We start from the raw sequence: 23,594 nt of genomic DNA on the forward strand, positions 1-23,594 counted from the left end.
GGATGGTGAAGAAAAGAAGGGAAGATGAGGGGGATGATGAAGAAAGGAGGGAGGATGAGGGGGATGGTGTAGAAAAGAAGGGAGGATGAGGGGGATGATGAAGAAAACAAGGGAGGATGAGGGGGGTGATGAAGAAAGGAGGGAGGATGAGGGGGATGATGAAGATAACAAGGGATGATGAGGGAGATGATGAAGAAAGAAAGGAGGATGAGGGGGGTGGTGAAGAAAAGAAGGGAGGATGAGGGGGATGATGAAGAAAGGAGGGAGGATGAGGGGGGTGATGAAGAAAGGAGGGAGGATGAGGGGGGTGATGAAGAAAGGATGGAGGATGAGGGGGTGATGAAGAAAGGAGGGAGGATGAGGGGGTGATGAAGAAAGGAGGGAGGATGAGGGGGATGGTGAAGAAAAGAAGGGAAGATGAGGGGGATGATGAAGAAAGGAGGGAGGATGAGGGGGATGATGAAGAAAACAAGGGAGGATGAGGGGGATGATGAAGAAAGGAGGGAGGATGAGGGGGATGGTGTAGAAAAGAAGGGAGGATGAGGGGGCTGATGAAGAAAGGAGGGAGGATGAGGGGGATGGTGTAGAAAAGAAGGGAGGATGAGGGGGATGATGAAGAAAACAAGGGAGGATGAGGGGGATGATGAAGAAAACAAGGGAGGATGAGGGGGATGATGAAGAAAGGAGGGATGATGAGGGAGATGATGAAGAAAGAAAGGAGGATGAGGGGGGTGGTGAAGAAAAGAAGGGAGGATGAGGGGGATGATGAAGAAAGGAGGGAGGATGAGGGGGGTGATGAAGAAAGGAGGGAGGATGAGGGGGGTGATGAAGAAAGGATGGAGGATGAGGGGGTGATGAAGAAAGGAGGGAGGATGAGGGGGTGATGAAGAAAGGAGGGAGGATGAGGGGGGTGGTGAAGAAAAGAAGGGAAGATGAGGGGGATGATGAAGAAAGGAGGGAGGATGAGGGGGATGGTGTAGAAAAGAAGGGAGGATGAGGGGGATGATGAAGAAAACAAGGGAGGATGAGGGGGGTGATGAAGAAAGGAGGGAGGATGAGGGGGATGATGAAGATAACAAGGGATGATGAGGGAGATGATGAAGAAAGAAAGGAGGATGAGGGGGGTGGTGAAGAAAAGAAGGGAGGATGAGGGGGATGATGAAGAAAGGAGGGAGGATGAGGGGGGTGATGAAGAAAGGAGGGAGGATGAGGGGGGTGATGAAGAAAGGATGGAGGATGAGGGGGTGATGAAGAAAGGAGGGAGGATGAGGGGGTGATGAAGAAAGGAGGGAGGATGAGGGGGATGGTGAAGAAAAGAAGGGAAGATGAGGGGGATGATGAAGAAAGGAGGGAGGATGAGGGGGATGATGAAGAAAACAAGGGAGGATGAGGGGGATGATGAAGAAAGGAGGGAGGATGAGGGGGATGGTGTAGAAAAGAAGGGAGGATGAGGGGGATGATGAAGAAAACAAGGGAGGATGAGGGGGGTGATGAAGAAAGGAGGGAGGATGAGGGGGATGATGAAGATAACAAGGGATGATGAGGGAGATGATGAAGAAAGAAAGGAGGATGAGGGGGGTGGTGAAGAAAAGAAGGGAGGATGAGGGGGATGATGAAGAAAGGAGGGAGGATGAGGGGGGTGATGAAGAAAGGAGGGAGGATGAGGGGGGTGATGAAGAAAGGATGGAGGATGAGGGGGTGATGAAGAAAGGAGGGAGGATGAGGGGGTGATGAAGAAAGGAGGGAGGATGAGGGGGATGGTGAAGAAAAGAAGGGAAGATGAGGGGGATGATGAAGAAAGGAGGGAGGATGAGGGGGATGATGAAGAAAACAAGGGAGGATGAGGGGGATGGTGAAGAAAAGAAGGGAGGATGAGGGGGATGATGAAGAAAGAAGGGAGGATGAGGGGGGTGATGAAGAAAGAATGGAGGATGAGGGGGATGATGAAGAAAGGAGGGAGGATGAGGGGGATGATGAAGAAAGGAGGGAGGATGAGGGGGGTGCTGAAGAAAAGAAGGGAGGATGAGGGGGATGATGAAGAAAGGAGGGAGGATGAGGGGGATGAAATATAAAAGAGGAAAAATGCTGAATCTTGTCTGTATGGTTGGGTTTAGTTAATGTTCCAGACATCAGGGGTAGATGTTCCTCATCTTCTCTGTGGAACATCATGGCTGATGACGCTCACAGTTCTCCACTCGCTGCAGCTGAACCTGATCTTTCATCCTGTCCCTCAGCAGCGGCGTCAGCCCGACCATCCGGTACATCCTGGAAGTGAACGAGATCTCTCCGCAGTCCGGCTCATTGATGGGCGGAACCACGCTGACGCTTTCTGGTTCTGGTTTCAGCAACATCACCTCTGAGAACCAGGTCTCTGTTGGTGAGTAACTCTCTACATCCTCACCGCTGCAGAAACAGCAGCCGACGGTTAACTAACGAGTCCACGCTCGCTGTGAGACAGGAAGCAGAAGCTGCGCCGTGGTGTCCGCCTCGGAGAACCAGCTGCAGTGCATCATTCAGTCAGAGGAGAAGACGCACGCCGTCACCAACCAGGGCTCTCACCTGAGTACGGTCCTACAGAACCTCCACCTTCACCGTCCCTGACGGGTAACTGGACCGGGCTGATGTGTGTGTCTGGCTTTCAGCTTATGGACTCGGCTACGCTTGGAGTCCATCCTCTCTCCGAGTGTTTGTTGGAGACACGGTGACGTGGCGATGGGAGGCGCCTGCCTTCCAGAGGGTGGGGTACCGAGTCTTCAGTGTTTCCAGTCCCAGTGGCACCAAGTATGAAGGAGGACCCCTGAACAGCGGACAGACTGAGACGGCGAAAGGTGAAAAAACGCATTTATGGCGAAAAGCAGAATGTTTGGATGACGGAGCCAGAACAGTTATTCCATCTATATTTATATGCATTGAAGTAAATATAGTCACTTTTATTAATATCTCCACCAGCGGGGTCCTGACCCCCATTTTTAAGAAGATAATTAGAATTTATTGTTTCCTTATTTTCCCGGGTATCCCATACTGCCCCCTGATTGGGCCTCACAGCCCATGGATGCCCGCCTCCTGCTCTCCTTTATCTTGTCTGCTGTCATGATTCATGCAGCTATTATTTCATCCAAATGAAAAATGGAGAACAGATAAGCAGATCATGGCTTGTCTACAGTGAAAAGAAGGACTGGGTTATTTACTTTGGCCTTTTTGGAAACACAGGAAGGAGCAATCAGCTAAGTGAGCTTAGTGCTTGGAAAAAATCTTTCATTCCTTTAGAGACAGCATGAAAAGTCAGCTGAGTACAAAACATAGAGAGGAAAACAAGAAGAAAAGGGACAAGAAGAGAGGGACACAACCTAGAACAGATAATGGATGTCTATTCTATTAACATTTCTCTACCTGTAGAATGGGGCTGTTTTATGTTCTCAGTTCAGAGGGGCCCCCTGCCCATCTTTGCCTAGGGCCCCACATTTCCTAACTCCGCCCCTGCGAGGGATTAACGTTAAAACCAAGTTAAAGGTTAAATGTTTGGAATCAACCCTTTAAAACTTCCTCAGGGTTCTACAGCTACCGCTTCACCGTCCCCGGCACGTACTACTACAGCAGCGGCTACGTCGGCGCCTCCATCCTGATGCAGGGAGCAGTGAAGGTCATGAGTCGGGAGGAGAAGAGCGGCGACGTCTCCGTCAGTGTGGGAGGGGTTCTGGCCACATATGAACCAGCAGGTAAACGCGTTCAAAGGGATCAAACCAGGAAAGCGATGAAATTAAAACTGGGTGTAAAAAAGGAGGAAAGTTAGAAAAAACTCTGATGATGATGTCACTGCGTGACCTGCAGGTTCGAGGAGAGTCTCCAGAGCAGCAGCAGACTGCGTGGCCTCCACACGCTGCCAGCCGGCCAATCAGACTTCAGGAAGTCTGTCCTTCAGCTTCGCCGCCTGCTCCACGCCCACGGTCCACACCATCTCCCCCAACCAGGGCTCCTATCACCAAGAGATCCGCATCCAGGGAGGAGGCTTCAGTGACGTCACCTGTGCTAACGAGGTCAGCAGAGTCACGCCTGCAGCCAAGAAATCCTCACACGCTACTTAGATTAGCGTCCTCTGCAGACATTTCACTTCCTACATGTGAGAACTTTAACACGGCCTGACAGCCAGGATCTTCAGCCAGGGCCTGAGGTTCATCATCATCATCATCATCATGTTCTGGAGGGAAATCAGCTGATTGGCTGCAGAACTTCTCATGTTTTAACTGTTCAGTTTAATCATTCTCAGCCCTCCTGGCCCAAACCATGACATCGCCACCACCGTGTGAGCTGCTCTGGTTCAGATCTCTATCCTTCCAATCACCCTGATCTCCGTCCATCTGTTTTTATTGCTAACTGCAGATTAGCATCGTGCAGCGCAGCTTTTATTTAGTTCAGGAAGTCAGCTGCGAGCCGCGGCGTCTGACAAACACGCAGCTTCCTGCTTCAGATTCCTTCCTGTCTGTTCAGGAAACGATATTATTAACGAAATTCAGCAATAAGCTGAACTGTCTGCTGATGAATTAAAACTAAATTCCGTAATAAAGGATTTGGTAAAAGCTGTCTTGATGCAGGGAAGTGAAGGTACTGGTTTATTTTAAAGCAAAGTTTGTAAAAATGAGATTTTAAAGATGCAGAAGATGATAAATTAATAGATAGAAATTCTACAAATATACAGCAATAGCAGGTCTGCAGGTAATAAAATGATCCATCCAAGCCTAGATGTATAAACATAGAGAAACGTTCAGTTTCATGTTCAGGTCTCAGTCTGACCCACAGAAACATGAGGAATTACTGAAGATGCAACAGTTCAGTCATTTTCATGCTGCTGCTGGCAAGAACATTCAGAGAAAGTTCAGTGGAAGGAAAAAATTCTTCAGTTTTATTTTTATTTATAATTGTTGGTCTGATGTAATTTTTTGAGCCTCTGATAAACTATTGATATTAATTAATATTGAATTTTATTTGATCTTATTGTCATTCATCTTCAGATTATAGATTAGCGTTGAAATATAAGTCTGGATGATTATGGGTCTAGCTCTGGATTTAGATCTACAGACCTTAGATACAGCTGGTTATAGATCTACAATTCTTAGATTCAATTGGTTATAGATCTACAGCTCCTAGATCCAGTTGGTTATAGATCTTTAGATCTTAGATCCAGTTGGTTATAGATCTTTAGATCTTAGATCCAGTGGGCTATAGAGCTACAGCTCCTAGATCCAGTTGTTTATTGATCTGTAGATCTTAGATCTAGTGGGCTATAGAGCTACAGCCCTTAGATCCAGTTGGTTGTAGAGCTACAGACCTTAGATCCAGTTGGTTATAGATCTGTAGATCTTAGATCCAGTTGGTTATAGATCTGTAGATCTTAGATCCAGTTGGTTATAGATCTTGGATTTAGTGAGCTATAGAGCTACAGACCTTAGATCCAGTTGGTTATAGATCTGTAGATCTTTGATCCAGTTGGTTATAGATCTGTAGATCTTAGATCCAGTTGGTTATAGATCTTTAGATATTGGATCCAGTTGGTTATAGATCTTTAGATCTTAGATCCAGTGGGCTATAGATCTACAGCTCCTAGATCCAGTTGGTTATAGATCTTTAGATCTTAGATCCAGTTGGTTATAGATCTTTAGATCTTAGATCCAGTGGGCTATAGAGCTACAGCTCCTAGATCCAGTTGTTTATTGATCTGTAGATCTTAGATCTAGTGGGCTATAGAGCTACAGCCCTTAGATCCAGTTGGTTGTAGAGCTACAGACCTTAGATCCAGTTGGTTATAGATCTGTAGATCTTAGATCCAGTTGGTTATAGATCTGTAGATCTTAGATCCAGTTGGTTATAGATCTTGGATTTAGTGAGCTATAGAGCTACAGACCTTAGATCCAGTTGGTTATAGATCTGTAGATCTTAGATCCAGTTGGTTATAGATCTGTAGATCTTAGATCCAGTTGGTTATAGATCTTTAGATATTGGATCCAGTTGGTTATAGATCTTTAGATCTTAGATCCAGTGGGCTATAGATCTACAGCTCCTAGATCCAGTTGGTTATAGATCTTTAGATCTTAGATCCAGTTGGTTATAGATCTTTAGATCTTAGATCCAGTGGGCTATAGAGCTACAGCTCCTAGATCCAGTTGTTTATTGATCTGTAGATCTTAGATCTAGTGGGCTATAGAGCTACAGCCCTTAGATCCAGTTGGTTGTAGAGCTACAGACCTTAGATCCAGTTGGTTATAGATCTGTAGATCTTAGATCCAGTTGGTTATAGATCTGTAGATCTTAGATCCAGTTGGTTATAGATCTTGGATTTAGTGAGCTATAGAGCTACAGACCTTAGATCCAGTTGGTTATAGATCTGTAGATCTTAGATCCAGTTGGTTATAGATCTTTAGATATTGGATCCAGTTGGTTATAGATCTTTAGATCTTAGATCCAGTGGGCTATAGAGCTACAGCTCCTAGATCCAGTTGTTTATTGATCTGTAGATCTTAGATCTAGTGGGCTATAGAGCTACAGCCCTTAGATCCAGTTGGTTGTAGAGCTACAGACCTTAGATCCAGTTGGTTATAGATCTGTAGATCTTAGATCCAGTTGGTTATAGATCTTGGATTTAGTGAGCTATAGAGCTACAGCTCTTAGATCCAGTTGGTTATAGATCTGTAGATCTTAGATCCAGTGGGCTATAGAGCTTCAGCTCTTAGATCCAGTTGGTAATAGATCTGTAGATCTTTGATCCAGTTGGTTATAGATCTGTAGATCTTAGATCCAGTTGGTTATAGATCTTTAGATATTGGATCCAGTTGTTTATTGATCTGTAGATCTTAGATCTAGTGGGCTATAGAGCTACAGCTCTTAGATCCAGTTGGTAATAGATCTGTAGATCTTAGATCCAGTTGGTTATAGATCTGTAGATCTTAGATCCAGTTGGTTATAGATCTGTAGATCTTAGATCCAGTTGGTTATAGATCTTGAATTTAGTGAGCTATAGAGCTACAGCTCTTAGATCCAGTTGGTTGTAGAGCTACAGACCTTAGATCCAGTTGGTTATAGAGCTACAGCTCTTAGATCCAGTTGGTTATAGAGCTACAGCTCTTAGATCCAGTTGGTTATTGATCTGTAGATCTTGGATCCAGTTGGTTATAGATCTTTAGATCTTAGATCCAGTTGGTTATAGATCTGTAGATCTTAGATCCAGTGGGCTATAGAGCTACAGCTCTTAGATCCAGTTGGTAATAGATCTGTAGATCTTAGATCCAGTTGGTTATAGATCTACAGACCTTAGATCCAGTTGGTTATTGATCTGTAGATCTTAGATCCAGTTGGTTATAGATCTACAGACCTTAGATCCAGTTGGTAACGGATCTGTTTGGTTGTCTCTCCTTGCAGGTGACGGTTGGCGGCGCTCCCTGTCAGGTGACCAACAGCTCCCAGTCGGAGCTCAGCTGCCGCCTAAGCCCCACCTCCACGCTCCCCATCGGCGTGGCTCTCTCTGTATCAGTCAGAGTGAAGAACCTGGGCGGCGCTCTGGTCGCCATCGCTGACGAGTTCAGTCGGCGCTTCGTGGTGCTGCCGGTGGTGGAGTCGGTGTCTCCCGCTGTGGGCAGCACCACCGGACTCACCAGGCTGCTGATCAGCGGCTCTGGGTTCTCTGAAGGCAGCGTGGCGGCGGCAGGCGTGACCTGCAGCATCCTGATGGTGAACTACACGCACATCCTGTGTGACACGGCTGCGTCCCAGCAGCGCTCCGGAGACGTCGTGTTCCGCAGCGGCCTGATCCAAAGCTCTTGCCGCTCAGACTGCTCCTTCCAGTTCTCCTCCTCCGTTACTCCCACCATCAGCAGCATCTCCCCCGACAGCATCAGCGGTCAGACAGACGTGGTCGTCTCGGGCTCCGGGTTCGGCGGCATCATAGACGACGTGTCCGTCTCTATCGGCGCCACGGAGCTGGAAGTGATGGCTGTGAGCGGCGAGAACGTGACAGCGAGGGTCCACGCCCTGCCGGCAGGAGACCACGCTGTGAGAGTGGTTGTGAGGAGCAGAGGTCTCGCTTCGGGTCAGGTCACCCTGAGCAGCCGCGCGCTGGCGGCCCTGCATCCTGCCGTAGGCAGCGTGGCCGGGGGAACGCCGCTCACCCTCACAGGGAACGGGTTTGCTCCGGGGAACACGAGCGTGACGGTGGACGGGGAACCCTGCACGATCCAGGAGGAGAGTCCCGGTCGGCTCCTCTGCCTGACGCCTCCTCACGGCGAGGAGCAGGTGGCCGTCAGGATCCAGGTGTTGGGCGTGGATTATCCTCCGCTCAGCTTCAACTACTCTGCAGGCCACACCCCCATCATCAGCGCCATCAGCCCCCCCACCGGTAAATAGATCAGATCACCCCCCCTTAAATAAACTTTGTGTGGAATGATCAGAAAAGATGGTTTGTTTCCCGCAGGTCCGAGCGGAACCGTCGTCACGCTCACCGGATCAGGATTCGGTTCTGACTCGCAGCTCCTCTCCGTCACCATGAACGGCGCTGCCTGCGAGGTGTTGTCCGTCTCCGACGCTCAGGTCCGCTGCACGACGGGAAGCAACCCGGGCGGCGGCTATCCGGTCGTCATGCACCACCGGGTCAAAGGTCACGCCCAGTCAGAGGTCCGCTTCACGTACCAACTGACGCTCAGCAGCGTCCAGCCCAACCAGGGTGAGAGGTTAACGCCACTTCCTGATTCCTCTGCAGAAAAACGTTCATTCATTGAAAAACAAGTAAAGCAGGAAATTTAAGGTTCTTTTGTGAAAATATTAAAAGTTAACATTTTATTAAATGAGAGTTCTCAGGGAAATTATGTTCTGATCTATTCGTCCGTCTGCAGATCCACACGAAGTCTTCTCCTGGTTCCCTGTGCTCCCATTAACCTTTCATTGTCCTCTGAATCAGGAAGTTTTGGAGGCGGAGCTTTGCTGTCCATCCTTGGTTCCGGGTTCGATCCGATCAACTCCACGGTTCTCATCTGTGACCAGGAGTGTCCTGTTGTCCGGGAAACGTCCACGTCCACCAAGCTGTACTGCCAGTCTCCACTCAACAACGGTCAGTTCTGCCAGCGTGTCCCGATAGAAACCCGAGTGTCCTTAAGGTGACTTTAGAAGCTTTACAGTAGAACTTAGAGTCCATCAGAGGACAGACCCAGACTCCGTCCGTCAGTGGACAGACCGAGACTCTGTCCGTCAGAGGACAGACCGAGACTCTGTCCGTCAGAGGACAGACTGAGACTCCGTCCGTCAGAGGACAGACCAAGACTCTGTCCGTCAGAGGACAGACTGAGACTCCGTCCATCAGAGGACAGACTGAGGACTCCTTCCGTCAGAGGACAGACCGAGACTCCGTCCGTCAGTGGACAGACCGAGGCTCCGTCCGTCAGAGGACAGACCGAGACTTTGTTTCCATTGGTCCTGCTGTTAGCCAACTCTCTGACTCTTTGCTCTGCTGCAGAGACAGAAGCTGCTGAAGTTCATAGAGGACAGACGCCGTCCCCCAGACGTCTCATATCTCTGCCATCTTGCTTCTTGTCTCCTCAGCCTCTCAGTCGGACCTCAGCTGCCTGGTTTCTGTCGTCAACCCGTTAGACGCCGTCAACATCTCAGAGGGCTTCACCTACCGATCGGCTCTGACTCCCGTCATCTCTGAGGTGGCGCCGCGACGGGGAGGCACCGCTGGTGGCACGCGGCTCACCATCAGCGGCTCCGGTTTCAGGTGTGTGCGAGCCGCCCTGTCCCCCCTGAGCACCGGGTTTCCTGCGGACACCTGTGGACGTCCCTGAAGGACATTTTCCCTCCTCAGACACATCTAGAGTTAGAAACAACATAGTTAGATTGAAAACGTTTTGTGCTGTTTTTAAAGTCCAAAGTAATCTGAGTAAATACAGGAAGAAGTTTAAAGATTAGGGTCTGACTGCATGAAGTAGGATGGATTTCCAGAACTGTCCAGCATCGTGTTCTGATCCAAACTCACTGACGTCTCCCTCTAGATTATTCCTCCCTCTAAAGTATTTGCCCCCCAAACTCTAATTCCAGCACCAGTGTGAATGAAGTCAATGTGACGATTGCCGGCTCGCCGTGCGACGTTCAGTCCTCCAACAGCACACACATTGTCTGTGTGACCAACGCTCAGAGCCGGTCTCAGGAGACCAAGGTCAGGGTCAGCGTTGGAGACCGCGGCATCGCCAAGATGGTAACCAGAAACCTCCCCCCACACAGGTTCCCCCCACCATCTCGCTAGAGGAAACATTATCCCGTTGGTCTGTCTCTGCAGGATAACGCAGACTTCTTCTACATCGACGTGTGGTCGTCCAGGTTCACCTGGGGGGGGCAGTCTCCCCCTGAGAAGGGCTCGTTTGCCGTCATCAGTGAAGGCCAGACCATCCTGCTGGACACCAGCACGCCGGTGCTCAAAATGCTCCTCATTCAGGGTGGGAAGCTTCTCTGCAGCCATGCTGGAAAATCTTTTTCTTTTTAAACTCCTAAAGAAACTCAGTTTACATTTAATGGTCCTCAGGAGGAACTCTGGTGTTCGACGAGGCCGACTTGGAACTGCAGGCAGAAAACATCCTGATCACCGACGGAGGGCGGCTCCAGATCGGTCAGGAGGGGGCGCCATTCCAGCACAAAGCCATCATCACCCTCCATGGAAACCTGCGCTCACCTGAACTTCCTGTTTACGGAGCAAAGACGCTGGCTGTCAGGGAGGGCGTCTTAGATCTTCACGGTAGGAACGCAAACTTTTACCTCCTTTAAAGACTCTCAGGCAATATTTACACACTTCCACATATATATATATATATATATATATATATATATATATATATATATATATATATATATACACATATATTTGCTTCAACGATCCCCACAGTTCATGAAGATGTCTCCATCTACTGGTGGAGTACAGAACTACAGTTAGTGGTATAATCTGGGATGTTTTGCAATAAATCTTTTTCTTTTTTCCCATTTTAAGTTCCATTGAAATTGTTAATTATTGGTGTGTGTATAATAAAATCCTTTGTAAGTTTTTTTTTCTTCTGAAAATGTCTTAGAAGAGAGTTATATTTATATATATATTTTAAGTTAAACTGTTTTTCTGTTATTTTAGTTTTAGACTTGGACAGATTTTGTTTTGTCATTTTGTTTTAGCAGGTGTAAACAAAAAGAAATTACGTTAAGAACAAATTTTAGTGAAATAAGCTCAAGCAGACAGTGAAAGCAAAACGAAAGGTGTTAGTCATTTTTATTCAAACATTATAGTTTTTACAAAGTCTTTGGTTTTAATTGGGTTGGCAGTTATGTGTTTAAAGCAATGTTTTGGTTAAACCAACCAATCTTTGTCACATTGGCCAAAATACTGGTTAAGCAGCATAACAACTTTCAAAAGGCCAACTGACCATAACTCTCCTACAAATTCCAAATTATATATCTTCTATCATGAAGATAAAATAAAAGAATGAAGCAGAATGATGAAAAAGGGGTCCCTATGTCCTCCAGCAGTCTAAGCCTATAGCAGCAGAACTATAGAGATAGCTCAGGATAACCTGAGCCACTCTAACTAGAAGCTTTATCATCATCGTCCATCTCATCTGGACGGATCCAGGTCCATGTCTGATGACGGGTCAGGTTGAGAGCAGAACCAGGTTCCAGTTCTGAGCTCTTTTAAAAAAGGTTAAAATGTGGAAATGAATGACTTAAATGTAAACCATGTTTGGCGGAGACGGCTCCGCCCCCTCAGGGGGATCAGTCTTCAGGCGACAGACAGCTGATACCGACGTGACCTAAATGTCCCAGAAACTCAGAGCGTGTCTTGTTCTTCCAGCTCCTGTTACACAGACCAGTAATCAGAGTCTCCAACCCTCTAGCATCCACATTATGAGGAACTCATCTTTTAAAAATGACTCATTGTTGACGTCCTATTTCTCCAGGTGTTCCTGTTCCCGTCCCATGGACACATTTAGCCCAGACCGCTACAAGTGGCGCCATCACGCTGACTCTGATGAAGGCAGTGACATGGAAACCTGGAGATGAGATCGTGATCGCCTCCACCGGCCACAGGTACAGGGAGGGGTGGATTTAGGAAATTTGGGGCCCTAGGCAAAGACAGGCAGGGGCCCCTCTGAATAGAGAAGACAACACATAGAACAGACCCATTCTACAGATAGAGAAATGTTAATAGAATAGACATCCATTATCTGTTCTAGGTTTTGTCCCTCTCTTCTTGTCCCTGAGGACCCGGGTTAAGAAACCCTGCCCTAGATTCAAATGTGTCCGTCTGTCAAACAGTCGAAAGCTGGTCATCCACAGAACTTTGAACTCAAACAGAACGGCTAAAAAAGGTCACCCTGCTATAATGGCCTAGTCAAAGTCTTCCTTAAACAGATAGAAATGTTGCAGAGCTTTTGGTTCTCCACGTCTGTTTTTAGGTGAAACGCCTGACAGATGAGCTGCTTTTTGAGTTGAGCTCCTTTGAATTTTTGTGTTTTCAGGCACAGTCAGAGAGAGAACGAAGTCAGAACGATCGCCTCGGTGTCAGCCAACGGAAAAACTCTCACACTGACCGAGCCGCTGACATTCACCCACCTGGGAGTATCGGTCACGCTGCCCGACGGCACCATGTTTGAGGGCAGAGCCGAAGTGGGTCTCCTCACCAGGAACATCGTGGTCCGAGGCTCCCAGAACCTAGAGTGGAGTGACGAGATCGTAGCCTGTCCTGACGGCTTCGACACAGGTGAGGGACCGGCTGGATGAAGCAGAACTCAACAGAACTACAGAACCTAAAAACTGTTTTTTTAGATTCTGTGGTTGTTTCCTGGTTTCATCCGGAGTTGTTTTCTGGAGTCTGCCATCTTGCTGTGCTTTCTGAGTCACTCTCATCCTTTCTGGCTGGCGCAGGTGAATTTGCCACTCAGACGTGTTTCCAAGGCCGCTTCGGAGAGGAAATGGGCAGCGATCAGTTTGGTGGTTGCATCATGTTCCACGCTCCCAGGCCGGGGGAGAACCTCGCCATGGGAAGACTGGAATACGTGGAGGTAAGATGCCTGAAAGCTTTCCTGATTTTCTGGCACATACTATAAACGCTTGTTTATGTTGTTGAGCATCGACTCCTCTGTACTCGGTCAGATCTTCCACGCCGGTCAGGCCTTCAGGCTCGGCCGGTATCCCATCCACTGGCATCTGATGGGAGACATCAACTACAAGTCGTACGTCCGAGGCTGCGCCATCCATCAGACCTTCAACAGGGCCGTAACCATCCACGACACCCACCGGCTGCTGGTGGAGCACAACGTCATCTACGACATCATGGGCGGAGCGTTCTTCATCGAGGACGGCATCGAGACGGAGAACATCCTGCAGTACAACCTGGCTGTGTTCGTCAAGCAGAGCACCAGCCTCCTGAATGATGACGTCACCCCTGCTGCCTACTGGGTCACCAATCCCAACAACATCATCCGACACAACGCCGCAGCAGGAGGGACCCACTTTGGGTTCTGGTACCGCATGCACGACCACCCCGACGGCCCGTCCTACGACCCAAACATCTGCCAGAAGAGGGTTCCTCTGGGCGAGTTCTCCAACAACACGGTGCACTCCCAGGGGTGGTTCGGACTCTGGATCTTCCAAGAATTCTACCCCATGAAGGACGGAGGCTGCACTTCCAGGACTCCAGAGCCCGCCGTCTTCCACTCCCTCACCACCTGGAACTGTGAGAAAGGCGCCGAGTGGGTCAACGTGGGCGCAGTGCAGTTCAACCGCTTCGTCATGGTCAACAACGAGAAGGCCGGCATTGAAGCCAAGCGCATCTACCGCTGGGCCGTGAGCGGCTTCGGGGAGGATGGGGGGGCCACCGTGTCCAACAGCACCATCGTGGCCCACGTGGACGAGCTGGGACTGGGGCCTGAGTACTGCACGCACCGGGGCGTCATCACGCCTTTCGACGATGGCTTGAGTGTCCTCAACACTCGATTCATCAACTTTGACCGCAGCAACTGCTCGGCCATCGGAGTGACGTCCATCGTGGGGACGTGTACAGATCGCTGCGGCGGCTGGGCCGTCAGGTTCAGCGGCATCCGGTACTGGAGCTCCCCCAACAAGGCCGGATTCAGGTGGGAGCACGAAGTCCAGCTGGTGGATGCTGACGGCTCCCTCACAGGTAAACACCTCAGACCCAGAACTCCAGAACCAACCATCATTTCCTCCGGTTCTCCTCCAAAGCAGCTGCACCTTCCTCCTTGAAATGGTCTTCAGCAGTGGTTGGAGGTCCTAAAATGTTGGAGAGAATAAATAAAAATTATGCAACAGCTTTATAAGTCTGAAGCTAAGAGGTTAGATTCTAGTTTAGTTGGGCTATAGTTCTTCAATAATTGTCCATTTATGGAGTCAGAAAGGGGTCAAAATGTTTGTTAACTTATAAATCTTACTTGAAACTGAAAAAATTCAAACAGAAAAAAATAGAAGTTGATGTTTAATACCATATTTTTCCTTATAATGTGAAAAACTAAAAAAAGCAAACATAAAATAATAAGATATGAATCTAAATTCAATTTAATATTTTAATTACACTTTTTCTCTTTTTTTATTTCTTCTTTATTGCAGTTTTCGATTTTATGATTTAAGATTTAAATTATATTCTTATTATTTTCTGTTTGCTCTTTTAGTTTCTCAGATCATAAGGTAAAACTTTTTGTTTTAAATAGGATTTATAGGTTTACAAAGATTTGTCATGATTTTAACTGTTGTCTGACCCAAAAGCAGTAAACCAACACAGAGAGATCAAGGAAAAAGTTTAACAGGTTTATTTAGGAGATTGTGAAGAATCCAGTGTTGCTCTGAACACTGCTCAACCGGACCTGAAAGGTGAGGGGAAGACGCTGCGGTTAGTTCAGGCTCGGTGGGAAATTTGATTCCCGAACTTGAAGAGGAGAAATAGATTGCTGACTCAGGTTTCCAGAAAAGTAGTTGACTCTTTGACTCCAGTCGGTGTGGGCGTGTTCCAGTGTTTGTCTCTTACGATGGAGGGCGGACAGGGTTTACCCAGAATGCGATTGTTTGTAGGTGAACAGAGAAACTGACTGCCACTTAGATTTCCTGCGGTACTTGAACTGACTGTGGTGCAGATGAATCCCTTGCTCAGTGTGAAGCTCAAACGATCTCTTGGAGGGAAGTGGATCCAAACCTCCAGTTTGAATCCTCAGCTCAGTTTGAAGCTCAGATGATCCTTCCAGGGAGAGAAGGTCCGACAAATCCACTTTGCAGGATGACTTCCTGCCAAGAGGCAAAGACAAAATAACAAGGTTAAGACTCAGGTTGACAAAAACTCAGTTTGACTCAGCAAAACTCAGCTTGGCTAGAGTACCCAAAACTAGCAAACACTGGCGTCGAGGTAGTGGCAGTCAGCAGCTTAAGAACACTCCGTTAACGAGGTAACCCTCTGCAGGTGTGTGTGGAGGCGGACCAGAACCAGGCGCCTCCTGGTGGAGGAAGGGAGACAAATACAGAAACATAAAAACACACAGACAGGAATCCTGACAAGATTTTGACCCCTTTCTGACTCCATATCTATTAATCTAGAAGGGCTGAAAAAAACCCTCCTTGTTTGTTAGAGGGAAAAGAAAACCTGGAGAAATATTGATCAAAACCACGTTGGAAGATTAAAGAGTCTTAGAATGAAGCAAATGTTCTCCAGGTGTCCCACCACAGAGTTGGTGATTATCTAGAACAGCAGTGGATGTTTAAAGCTCCATGTTTTTTTGCAGGTAATATGAACCATAAAGTGGTGCCGATGAGCAGCTTGCTGGACCCGGCCCACTGTTCACTGAGTGCCGAGTGGAGCGTCGGTTTTCCAGGAGCGGTCTGCGATCACACCGTCAGCTTCCATCGTCTGGCTTTCAACAACCCCACTCCGACCTCTCTGAAGGCCAAAGATGTCATCCTGACCAACTCTCATGGTACCATGACCTGCCTTTATAAGCCTTTACCGCCATCTGCTGGTGCTGAGCAGTAACTGCAGCAGATCAACACCATGCGCTGGTTTATTTCAGGCACCAGTGTGGTTCCCTTCCTGAAAAAGAGGATGACCCATAAGTTTGGCTGGATGGCCCTGCTGCCGTCTGGACAGACGTACAACTGGTTCTTCAACAACGCCGGCCAGATCACCAACATCACCTACGATGCCAAGTTCTACGGCTTCAAGGTGAGAATCGATGGGAGGCTCAGACGGTCCGACCCGCTCCTTCTGACGGTTTGATTTCCCCTCACCTTGCAGTCGGATCAGTTCGTCATCATCAGGCACAACTTCACCCAGAGTCCTGACAGCTTCCGCATCATCGATGACAGGAACGGCTCGTCGACGCCGCTGAGCTTCAGCGACAACAACAACGGAGACTGGTTCTTCAACAAGACCACCAATGACCTCTTCTACCTCGGTTAGACTCACTGTTTGAGCTCAGAAGGTTTTACCTTCAGCTTTAGCTTATCTTTAAAGACCACATAGCCTGGATTGTTTTCAGATTAAAAGTCCGGACAGGTTATCTAAAATGATTCTGATTGGCTGATAACTCTTTAGAGGTGGGATCATCAGCACCTCTTCCTGCTGATGTCATATAGAGAACGTGATGTAAGCTGTTATATTTAAACGATTCAGAACTATGTGCAAAACTTGCTGCATTTCTGCCCCCTAGTGGTTATAGAGCATTAAAACCTGTCAATCATTTAATTCAATTATATTCAGTTTATTTCTATAGCTCCAATTCACATCATGTCATCTCAGGTCACTTTCCAATTCAACCAGATCATCCAGTCAGATTGATTCAAAGTTTTCTATCTAAGGAAAACCAGCTGATTGCATCGACTCATTGACTCTTCAGCAATCCCTCACACTAAGCATGCTTGTAGCGACAGTGGAGAGGAAAAACTCCCTTTGAACAGGAAGAAACCTCCAGCAGAACCAGGCTCAGTGTGAGCGGCCATCTGCTGAGGCCCACTGGGGTTCAAGGAGACAGAAGCAGACATAGAAAAAGAAGCATAGATACAGATTCTGCAGAGTGGGAGAATAGAGATAGAATGAAGCAGAATGATTAAAAAGGGGTCCCTATGTCCTCCAGCAGTCTAAGCCTATAGCAGCAGAACTATAGAGATAGATCAGGATAACCTGAGCCAATCTAACTAGAAGCTTTATCAAAAAGGAAAGTTTTAAGCCTAGCCTTAAAAGTAGACAGGGTGTTTGATTCAGATTTTATTAAGCAAAATTAAGGCCTGAAACTTTCCAGTTTGATTCTTCTGGCTACAATAATAGGAAAATAACAGAAATATTCCCCTTTATGGAAAAAACCTTGAATTATAAAGCGTGTCATGCAACATCAAACCTGCTCTGTCCTTTAAATCACACCGGGGCTCATTTATTTCCCAACACTCCAAGACATCCAGGTATCTAATAAAGAGCCAAACAGAAACATCCTTTACTGATCAAAATTAAACCCAATAGTTTAAATCGTTTAAATGTTCCAGAAATCTGTTTTTTGAACCGTTTCTGTTGTTCTTGTTCTGATAACCGGACCAAGCCTGAGGCTGAACCACCGTCCAGAACCGCTGGCTGTTATCACTGAGATGTTCTGTTTCTGCAGTGTCTGGGAAGGCGGGCCATCGCAGGCGCCGTGACAGCGTGGACCGCTCCATGCGGGACGTCGTGACCAACTTAGCTGTCCACCGCTGCTTCTTCCATAAATGCATCCCCCCGGCTCCACCAACCCTCGCCCCCATACCGGACCGCCGACCCAACGACTTCATGTAGGTCCAGCTGCACCTGATCTAAACCCGCTAACCAGAATCTGACTGAACTGGTTCTGCTTTGCTTTCCTCAGTCTGTGGTCTGATGCATCGTTCTGGAAAAGCTCTGCTGAGAACAACTTCACTGTGCCAGCGGATGGAGCTAACGTGGTCATCCCCACAGGTGAGCCTCAGTCTGGTCTGGTCCATCTTAAACTAACATTTATAAACAGATAAAAAGTTATTTTCTAAAAAGAGAGCAGAACGTTAGAGATTGAACTAACAGATTCTACAGAGTGGGAGAATAGAGATAGAATGAAGCAGAATGATGAAAAAGGGGTCCCTATGTCCTCCAGCAGTCTAAGCCTATAGCAGCAGAACTATAGAGATAGATCAGGATAACCTGAGCCACTCTAACTAGAAGCTTTATCAAAAAGGAAAGTTTTAAGCCTAGCCTTAAAAGTAGACAGACTTTTTAAGTAAATGTTTTGATCAAAGCAAGGCTCTGTTGATTGTTCCTCAGGGAAGTGGATTGTTCTGGACGCCGACACTCCGTCCCTCAACAAGCTAACCATCATCGGGGTCCTGGAGGTTCCCGACACCTTGAACAGAACCGTAGTGATAGATGCTGTTTACATCTTGGTCCAGGTGAGCAAATGGATCCGGTCCATCGTGTTTAAATCCTCCTCCTGACCTCTGAACTTTAGAGAACATGGAGGTTCTGGCTGCTGGGAATGATGGGATGTCTGAGGGAATGTGTGGGAATGTCTGCAGGCCGGCAGGCTGCTCGCCGGATGGGAACACGAGCCGTTCCAAGGAGAGCTGCAGATCCGACTCAGAGGGAACCACAACACTCCGGACTGGGTGCTGCCCAACGGACCCAACCAGGGATCCAAGGTTCTGGGTGAGAAACCCTTCAGGATCAAAACATTCAGATCTTAACCTAGAACTCTGGAGGTTCTTCTCTGGATTTGGACTGAACACGGTTCTGGTTCGCTTTATGAGAAAAGGGAAGAATTATAATAGAAGGTTAAAACCAGTTTTTTTTTTTTTTTTGAAAATTCCAACCATGGGCGGTTCTAGACAGGGGCCAAGGGGGGGCCAGTGCCCCTGTAGATTACATCTTGGCCCCTGTTATGGCCCCTTTACTGAAGACATGATACTCAAAGATGTTCTAATGATGATCTGCGCTGGAACAGGCATCGTCACTGATGAGTCCTTTGGAACTATGTCATTTTTTTTCTTTATAAATTCTGTTTTACTAATTATTTAAAAACAATAAGGTGATAAATTCAGTGGCATTGAGACAGGATCCCAGTTTTCATCTGCTAAATACTTTTCTAAAAAAATAAATAAATAAAAAAACTCTAATTTTTAATGGCTAAATTTATCAGTTTTTCTTGAGTTCTAATTCAGATTTTATAGAAAATGGTCATTTTAACTTAAAGCTACAGTGTGTAACTTTTAGCGACATCTAGCGGTCAGACTGCAGACTGCAGCAACATAAACATCTCCCCCCAACCGCTTCTCCCCCCCAACAGTACGGCGAGCGTTACGGGACAAAATGTCTTCCACGACGTCCGCATCACCTACCTTCTCAAGTGATGAGGTTTGTTTACATAGATAATTTTACAGATAGTATTTCACTAGTCTGTGTAGGGTATAGATTTCATGTAGACTTAAGATAATAAATATACCCGTTATTTTTTCTACATCGTTGTGACGTTTTGGCGATCTCGCAATCGCTAGTTTGTTGGCTCTGCGCTGCCGTAGCGCAAAGATGTCTGCCTCCATGGCTGCGAGACCCGCTCCTATGTAATTATAAATAACCAATTCTAAGGCAACGCAAATATTAAGGTTAAGAGGCTGAGCTCGTAGATGATGATAAATAACATAGTTATGTATAATATATTACGTTTCTGACTGTATATCCCTGTAATTATTACACACTGTAGCTTTAAATAAAGAAAAAAATATGTAAAATTCCTTAATTCTGAACTTATATTGACCTAATAATACATTTTAATTTAAACCTAATTGAATAGAAATTTCTCTTCACGCAGCTGTCGAAATATATTTAGAATCTCATTTATTACATTTTCCAACTTTAACAACAACATAGATCAAAAATACACATTTAGCAACATAGAAACAAACAACATTGGAAAAAAGAAAGGGGAAAAAAACACTTAGAATATCTAAAATACAAAATCAGAAAGTAGAAATATAGCCTATGAACCTTGTACATCTTGCTGGCTTTCTAAGAAGTCTGTTAATTGTTCCAATATTTTGGAGGAACTTTGTAGCTTCCACTTTTAAGCATAAGTCAATTTTTCCGTGGCCAGAGTGTTAGAGTCTTGGACCAAACGACGGTGCTTCCAAAGCTTTCCAATGGATAGCAACACAGGATTTAGCCTGAAATGAGCAAATATTCCATCTTTTTCTCAGCATTCGACAATCTTAAGTCTGTTGTTAAAAGTCCATGAATGAAAAACATAGGAAAGACGAGTGGAGCTGATGTCACAGACTCATTCTGTTACCTTTTCCTTAAATTTAGGGCAGTTCCACAGGCAGTGATAAAGGGTGATCTACTATAGATCTTTATATATTTGAATCCCTTTCCCTGTTTTTTATTTCATGCCTTTCTGTTCGCCTATGAAAACACGCTGGCCCCTTCCTGGCCCCCTTCTAGCCCCATCCTGGCCCCCTCCTGGCCCCCTCCTTGCCCCATCTTGGCCCCCTCCTTGCCCCGTCCTGGCCCTATCCTGGCCCCCTCCTGGCCCCCATCCTGGCCCCCTCCTGGCCCCGTCCTGGCCCCCTCCTGGCCCCATCCTGGCCCCCTTCTAGCCCCATCCTGGCCCCCTCCTGGCCCTATCCTGGCCCCCTCCTGGCCCTATCCTGGCCCCCTCCTTGCCCCATCTTGGCCCCCTCCTTGCCCCGTCCTGGCCCTATCCTGGCCCCCTCCTGGCCCCATCCTGGCCCCCTTCTAGCCCCATCCTGGCCCCCTCCTGGCCCCCTCCTTGCCCCGTCCTGGCCCCCTCCTTGCCCCGTCCTGGCCCCGTCCTGGCCCCCTCCTGGCCCCATCCTGGCCCCCTTCTAGCCCCATCCTGGCCCCCTCCTGGCCCCCTCCTGGCCCCGTCCTGGCCCCCTCCTGGCCCCCTCCTTGCCCCGTCCTGGCCCTATCCTGGCCCCATCCTGGCCCCCATCCTGGCCCCCTCCTGGCCCCGTCCTGGCCCCCTCCTGGCCCCCTCCTTGCCCCGTCCTGGCCCTATCCTGGCCCCCTCCTGGCCCCCTCCTGGCCCCGTCCTGGCCCCCTCCTGGCCCCCTTGTAGCCCCATCCTGGCCCCCTCCTTGCCCCGTCCTGGCCCTATCCTGGCCCCCTCCTGGCCCCCATCCTGGCCCCCTCCTGGCCTCCTCCTGGCCCCCTCCTGGCCCCCTGGAACATTTGGTGTAGAACCGCCGCTGTATCCAACATGTATACATATGTATACTAATATATGCAACTGCAAATAATATCAAACCCAAGAAGAGAAAAAATTAAAAATAAAATGGGGGGGGGGGGGGATAGGGGGGGTGTACCTGTCTAATGGCTTCCATAAAAGGGGAGAGATGCATATAATGGGGGCTGAACCCTTTTCTTTAGGCTATGGCGTTCTTTATCCGTGCGACCATCCAAAGCAGGCGGTAGCCGGGGGCCCCACCCCCCCAAGAATACGTCCATTTTCACATTTTGCTTTATCTTCTCCATTTTAAACACATTCTTCAACCTTTCTTGCCATTGGTGAAGGTTTTTGGGGGGAAAAGGCTTAAGCCAAGACAGAGTTTTCATTTTCCTTGCTACTTATAGCAGAATCTGTAGTTTAAAAGCAGTTTCAGTTTGGATGTGGACCTGATTCGTTCAGAACCATCAGGGTCTGGTTCTTCAGGAAGGGTCCAGGAAGCTCTTCTGGTGTCGGTTTGGTTCAGATGTTTCATCCTGAGCCTCATCCTGGTTCTGTGGTTGTTCTGCAGGCGTGTTTGGAACTCTGGACCTGTACGGACAGCCTCCCAACGTTTACCACACCAAGCTCGCCGCCACCGCCGCCGCTGGGTCCATGACGCTGGTTCTGACGCAGGCCGTGGACTGGAAGGTCTGTGGAAGGTTTGATGACAGCTTAAGTGGAGGATTTTGTTTAGTCCACAGAAAGCTTAGAAAGTGATCACGGTTCTGATCCAGTTCCTTTCAGGACCACAGCTAGAGGACATGTAGAGACGTAGCGTAGATGTTCTGTCTCCTTTAGGCAGACCCAGAGAGTTTGTTTTAGGTCTGATGCTTTTCCAGTAGGGAATCCACAGCAGCTCGATCGGCGCTCAGTGGTTCGGTACTGTCCGGTCGCTGCTCCTCACCTATTCGCTGTCATGTCTGTGACGGTTGTGCAGGTGGGAGATCAGGTGGCCGTCTCCACCTCCAGCTACAGCGCCTCAGAGACAGAAAAACACCGGATCTCCGCCGTGTCGGCCGACGGCCTCATCCTGACCCTGAGCCAGCCTCTGAGCCACACTCACGTCGGTACGTCCACCTCCAGGGACAGAGCAGCATCCAGGAAGCATCGGTTCCACCCGGCTCACCTTCTAACGGCCTGTTTCTGCGGTTCCTGCAGGTGGAACCCACTCCGTGTCAGGAACATCCTTCTCCTACACGCTGGCTGCAGACGTTGGTCTCCTGAGCAGGAACATCCGGATCATCGGTGAGGAGTATCCGGCCATGATGGCGGAGTCCTTCGGGGCCCGGCTGTTGGTCGGAACCTTCTCCAGTCAGGGAATCAGCTATAAAGGTACCAGGATCTCTTCTTTTGCATTTCAGGATTGTCCAAAAAGCTCCTTAAAGCTTTATGTTTTCCAGTTTATTGACATTTTCCCCTGAATGTCTTTTTTTTTATGCTGAAACGATGAACAGCCTATGATTAGAGCAGCCGATTGGCTTTTAGATTTTCTACATGTTGCAGTTTGGTGTTTGTTCCACTAGGTGTCTCTGCATGACCAACTTTACGCTTTAAACCTTAACAGGTTGGTGCTATATATACACTCACCGGCCACTTTATTAGGTATCCCATGCTAGTAACGGGTTGGACCCCCTTTTGCCTTCAGAACTGCCTCAATTCTTGGTGGCATAGATTCAACAAGGTGCTGGAAGCATTCCTCAGGGAGTTTGGTCCATATTGACATGGTGGCATCACACAGTTGCCGCAGATTTGTCGGCTGCACATCCATGATGCGAATCTCCCGTTCCACCACATCCCAAAGATGCTCTATTGGATTGAGATCTGGTGACTGTGGAGGCCATTTGAGTACAGTGAACTCATTGTCATGTTCAAGAAACCAGTCTGAGATGATTCCAGCTTTATGACATGGCGCATTATCCTGCTGAAAGTAGCCATCAGAAGTTGGGTACATTGTGGTCATAAAGGGATGGACATGGTCAGCAACAATACTCAGGTAGGCTGTGGCGTTGCAACGATGCTCAATTGGTACCAAGGGGCCCAAAGAGTGCCAAGAAAATATTCCCCACACCATGACACCACCACCACCAGCCTGAACCGTTGATACAAGGCAGGATGGATCCATGCTTTCATGTTGTAGACGCCAAATTCTGACCCTACCATCCGAATGTCGCAGCAGAAATCGAGACTCATCAGACCAGGCAACGTTTTTCCAATCTTCTATTGTCCAATTTCGATGAGCTTGTGCAAATTGTAGCCTCAGTTTCCTGTTCTTAGCTGAAAGGAGTGGCACCCGGTGTGGTCTTCTGCTGC

At 47.9% G+C, this 23,594-nt stretch overlaps 1 protein-coding gene across 3 annotated transcripts in view; it reads left to right on the plus strand.

The window, feature by feature from the left end:
• Nucleotides 1-23,594, plus strand: part of pkhd1l1.1 (PKHD1 like 1, tandem duplicate 1) — a 76,070-nt gene that overhangs the window by 36,027 nt on the left and 16,449 nt on the right. For 2 of the 3 annotated variants that reach the window (XM_038275481.1, XM_038275482.1), the window contains exons 34-59: nt 2,235-2,377; nt 2,459-2,563; nt 2,643-2,828; nt 3,549-3,716; nt 3,829-4,034; nt 7,408-8,380; nt 8,456-8,704; nt 8,939-9,088; nt 9,577-9,751; nt 10,072-10,228; nt 10,310-10,466; nt 10,553-10,762; nt 11,967-12,096; nt 12,528-12,769; nt 12,934-13,070; nt 13,162-14,191; nt 15,795-15,986; nt 16,080-16,231; nt 16,304-16,463; nt 17,661-17,823; nt 17,898-17,986; nt 18,326-18,450; nt 18,577-18,706; nt 21,814-21,932; nt 22,222-22,351; nt 22,443-22,616. In XM_038275481.1, coding sequence (XP_038131409.1) covers nt 2,235-2,377; nt 2,459-2,563; nt 2,643-2,828; nt 3,549-3,716; nt 3,829-4,034; nt 7,408-8,380; nt 8,456-8,704; nt 8,939-9,088; nt 9,577-9,751; nt 10,072-10,228; nt 10,310-10,466; nt 10,553-10,762; nt 11,967-12,096; nt 12,528-12,769; nt 12,934-13,070; nt 13,162-14,191; nt 15,795-15,986; nt 16,080-16,231; nt 16,304-16,463; nt 17,661-17,823; nt 17,898-17,986; nt 18,326-18,450; nt 18,577-18,706; nt 21,814-21,932; nt 22,222-22,351; nt 22,443-22,616 — 5,852 coding nt within the window. The remainder of the gene's footprint in view (nt 1-2,234; nt 2,378-2,458; nt 2,564-2,642; nt 2,829-3,548; nt 3,717-3,828; nt 4,035-7,407; nt 8,381-8,455; nt 8,705-8,938; nt 9,089-9,576; nt 9,752-10,071; nt 10,229-10,309; nt 10,467-10,552; nt 10,763-11,966; nt 12,097-12,527; nt 12,770-12,933; nt 13,071-13,161; nt 14,192-15,794; nt 15,987-16,079; nt 16,232-16,303; nt 16,464-17,660; nt 17,824-17,897; nt 17,987-18,325; nt 18,451-18,576; nt 18,707-21,813; nt 21,933-22,221; nt 22,352-22,442; nt 22,617-23,594) is intronic. The other variant, XM_038275483.1, reaches the window with a different exon arrangement.

The sequence above is a fragment of the Cyprinodon tularosa genome, unplaced genomic scaffold, assembly GCF_016077235.1.
Source record: "Cyprinodon tularosa strain WSP-4 unplaced genomic scaffold, ASM1607723v1 ctg960, whole genome shotgun sequence".
Taxonomy (NCBI): Eukaryota; Metazoa; Chordata; class Actinopteri; order Cyprinodontiformes; family Cyprinodontidae; genus Cyprinodon; species Cyprinodon tularosa.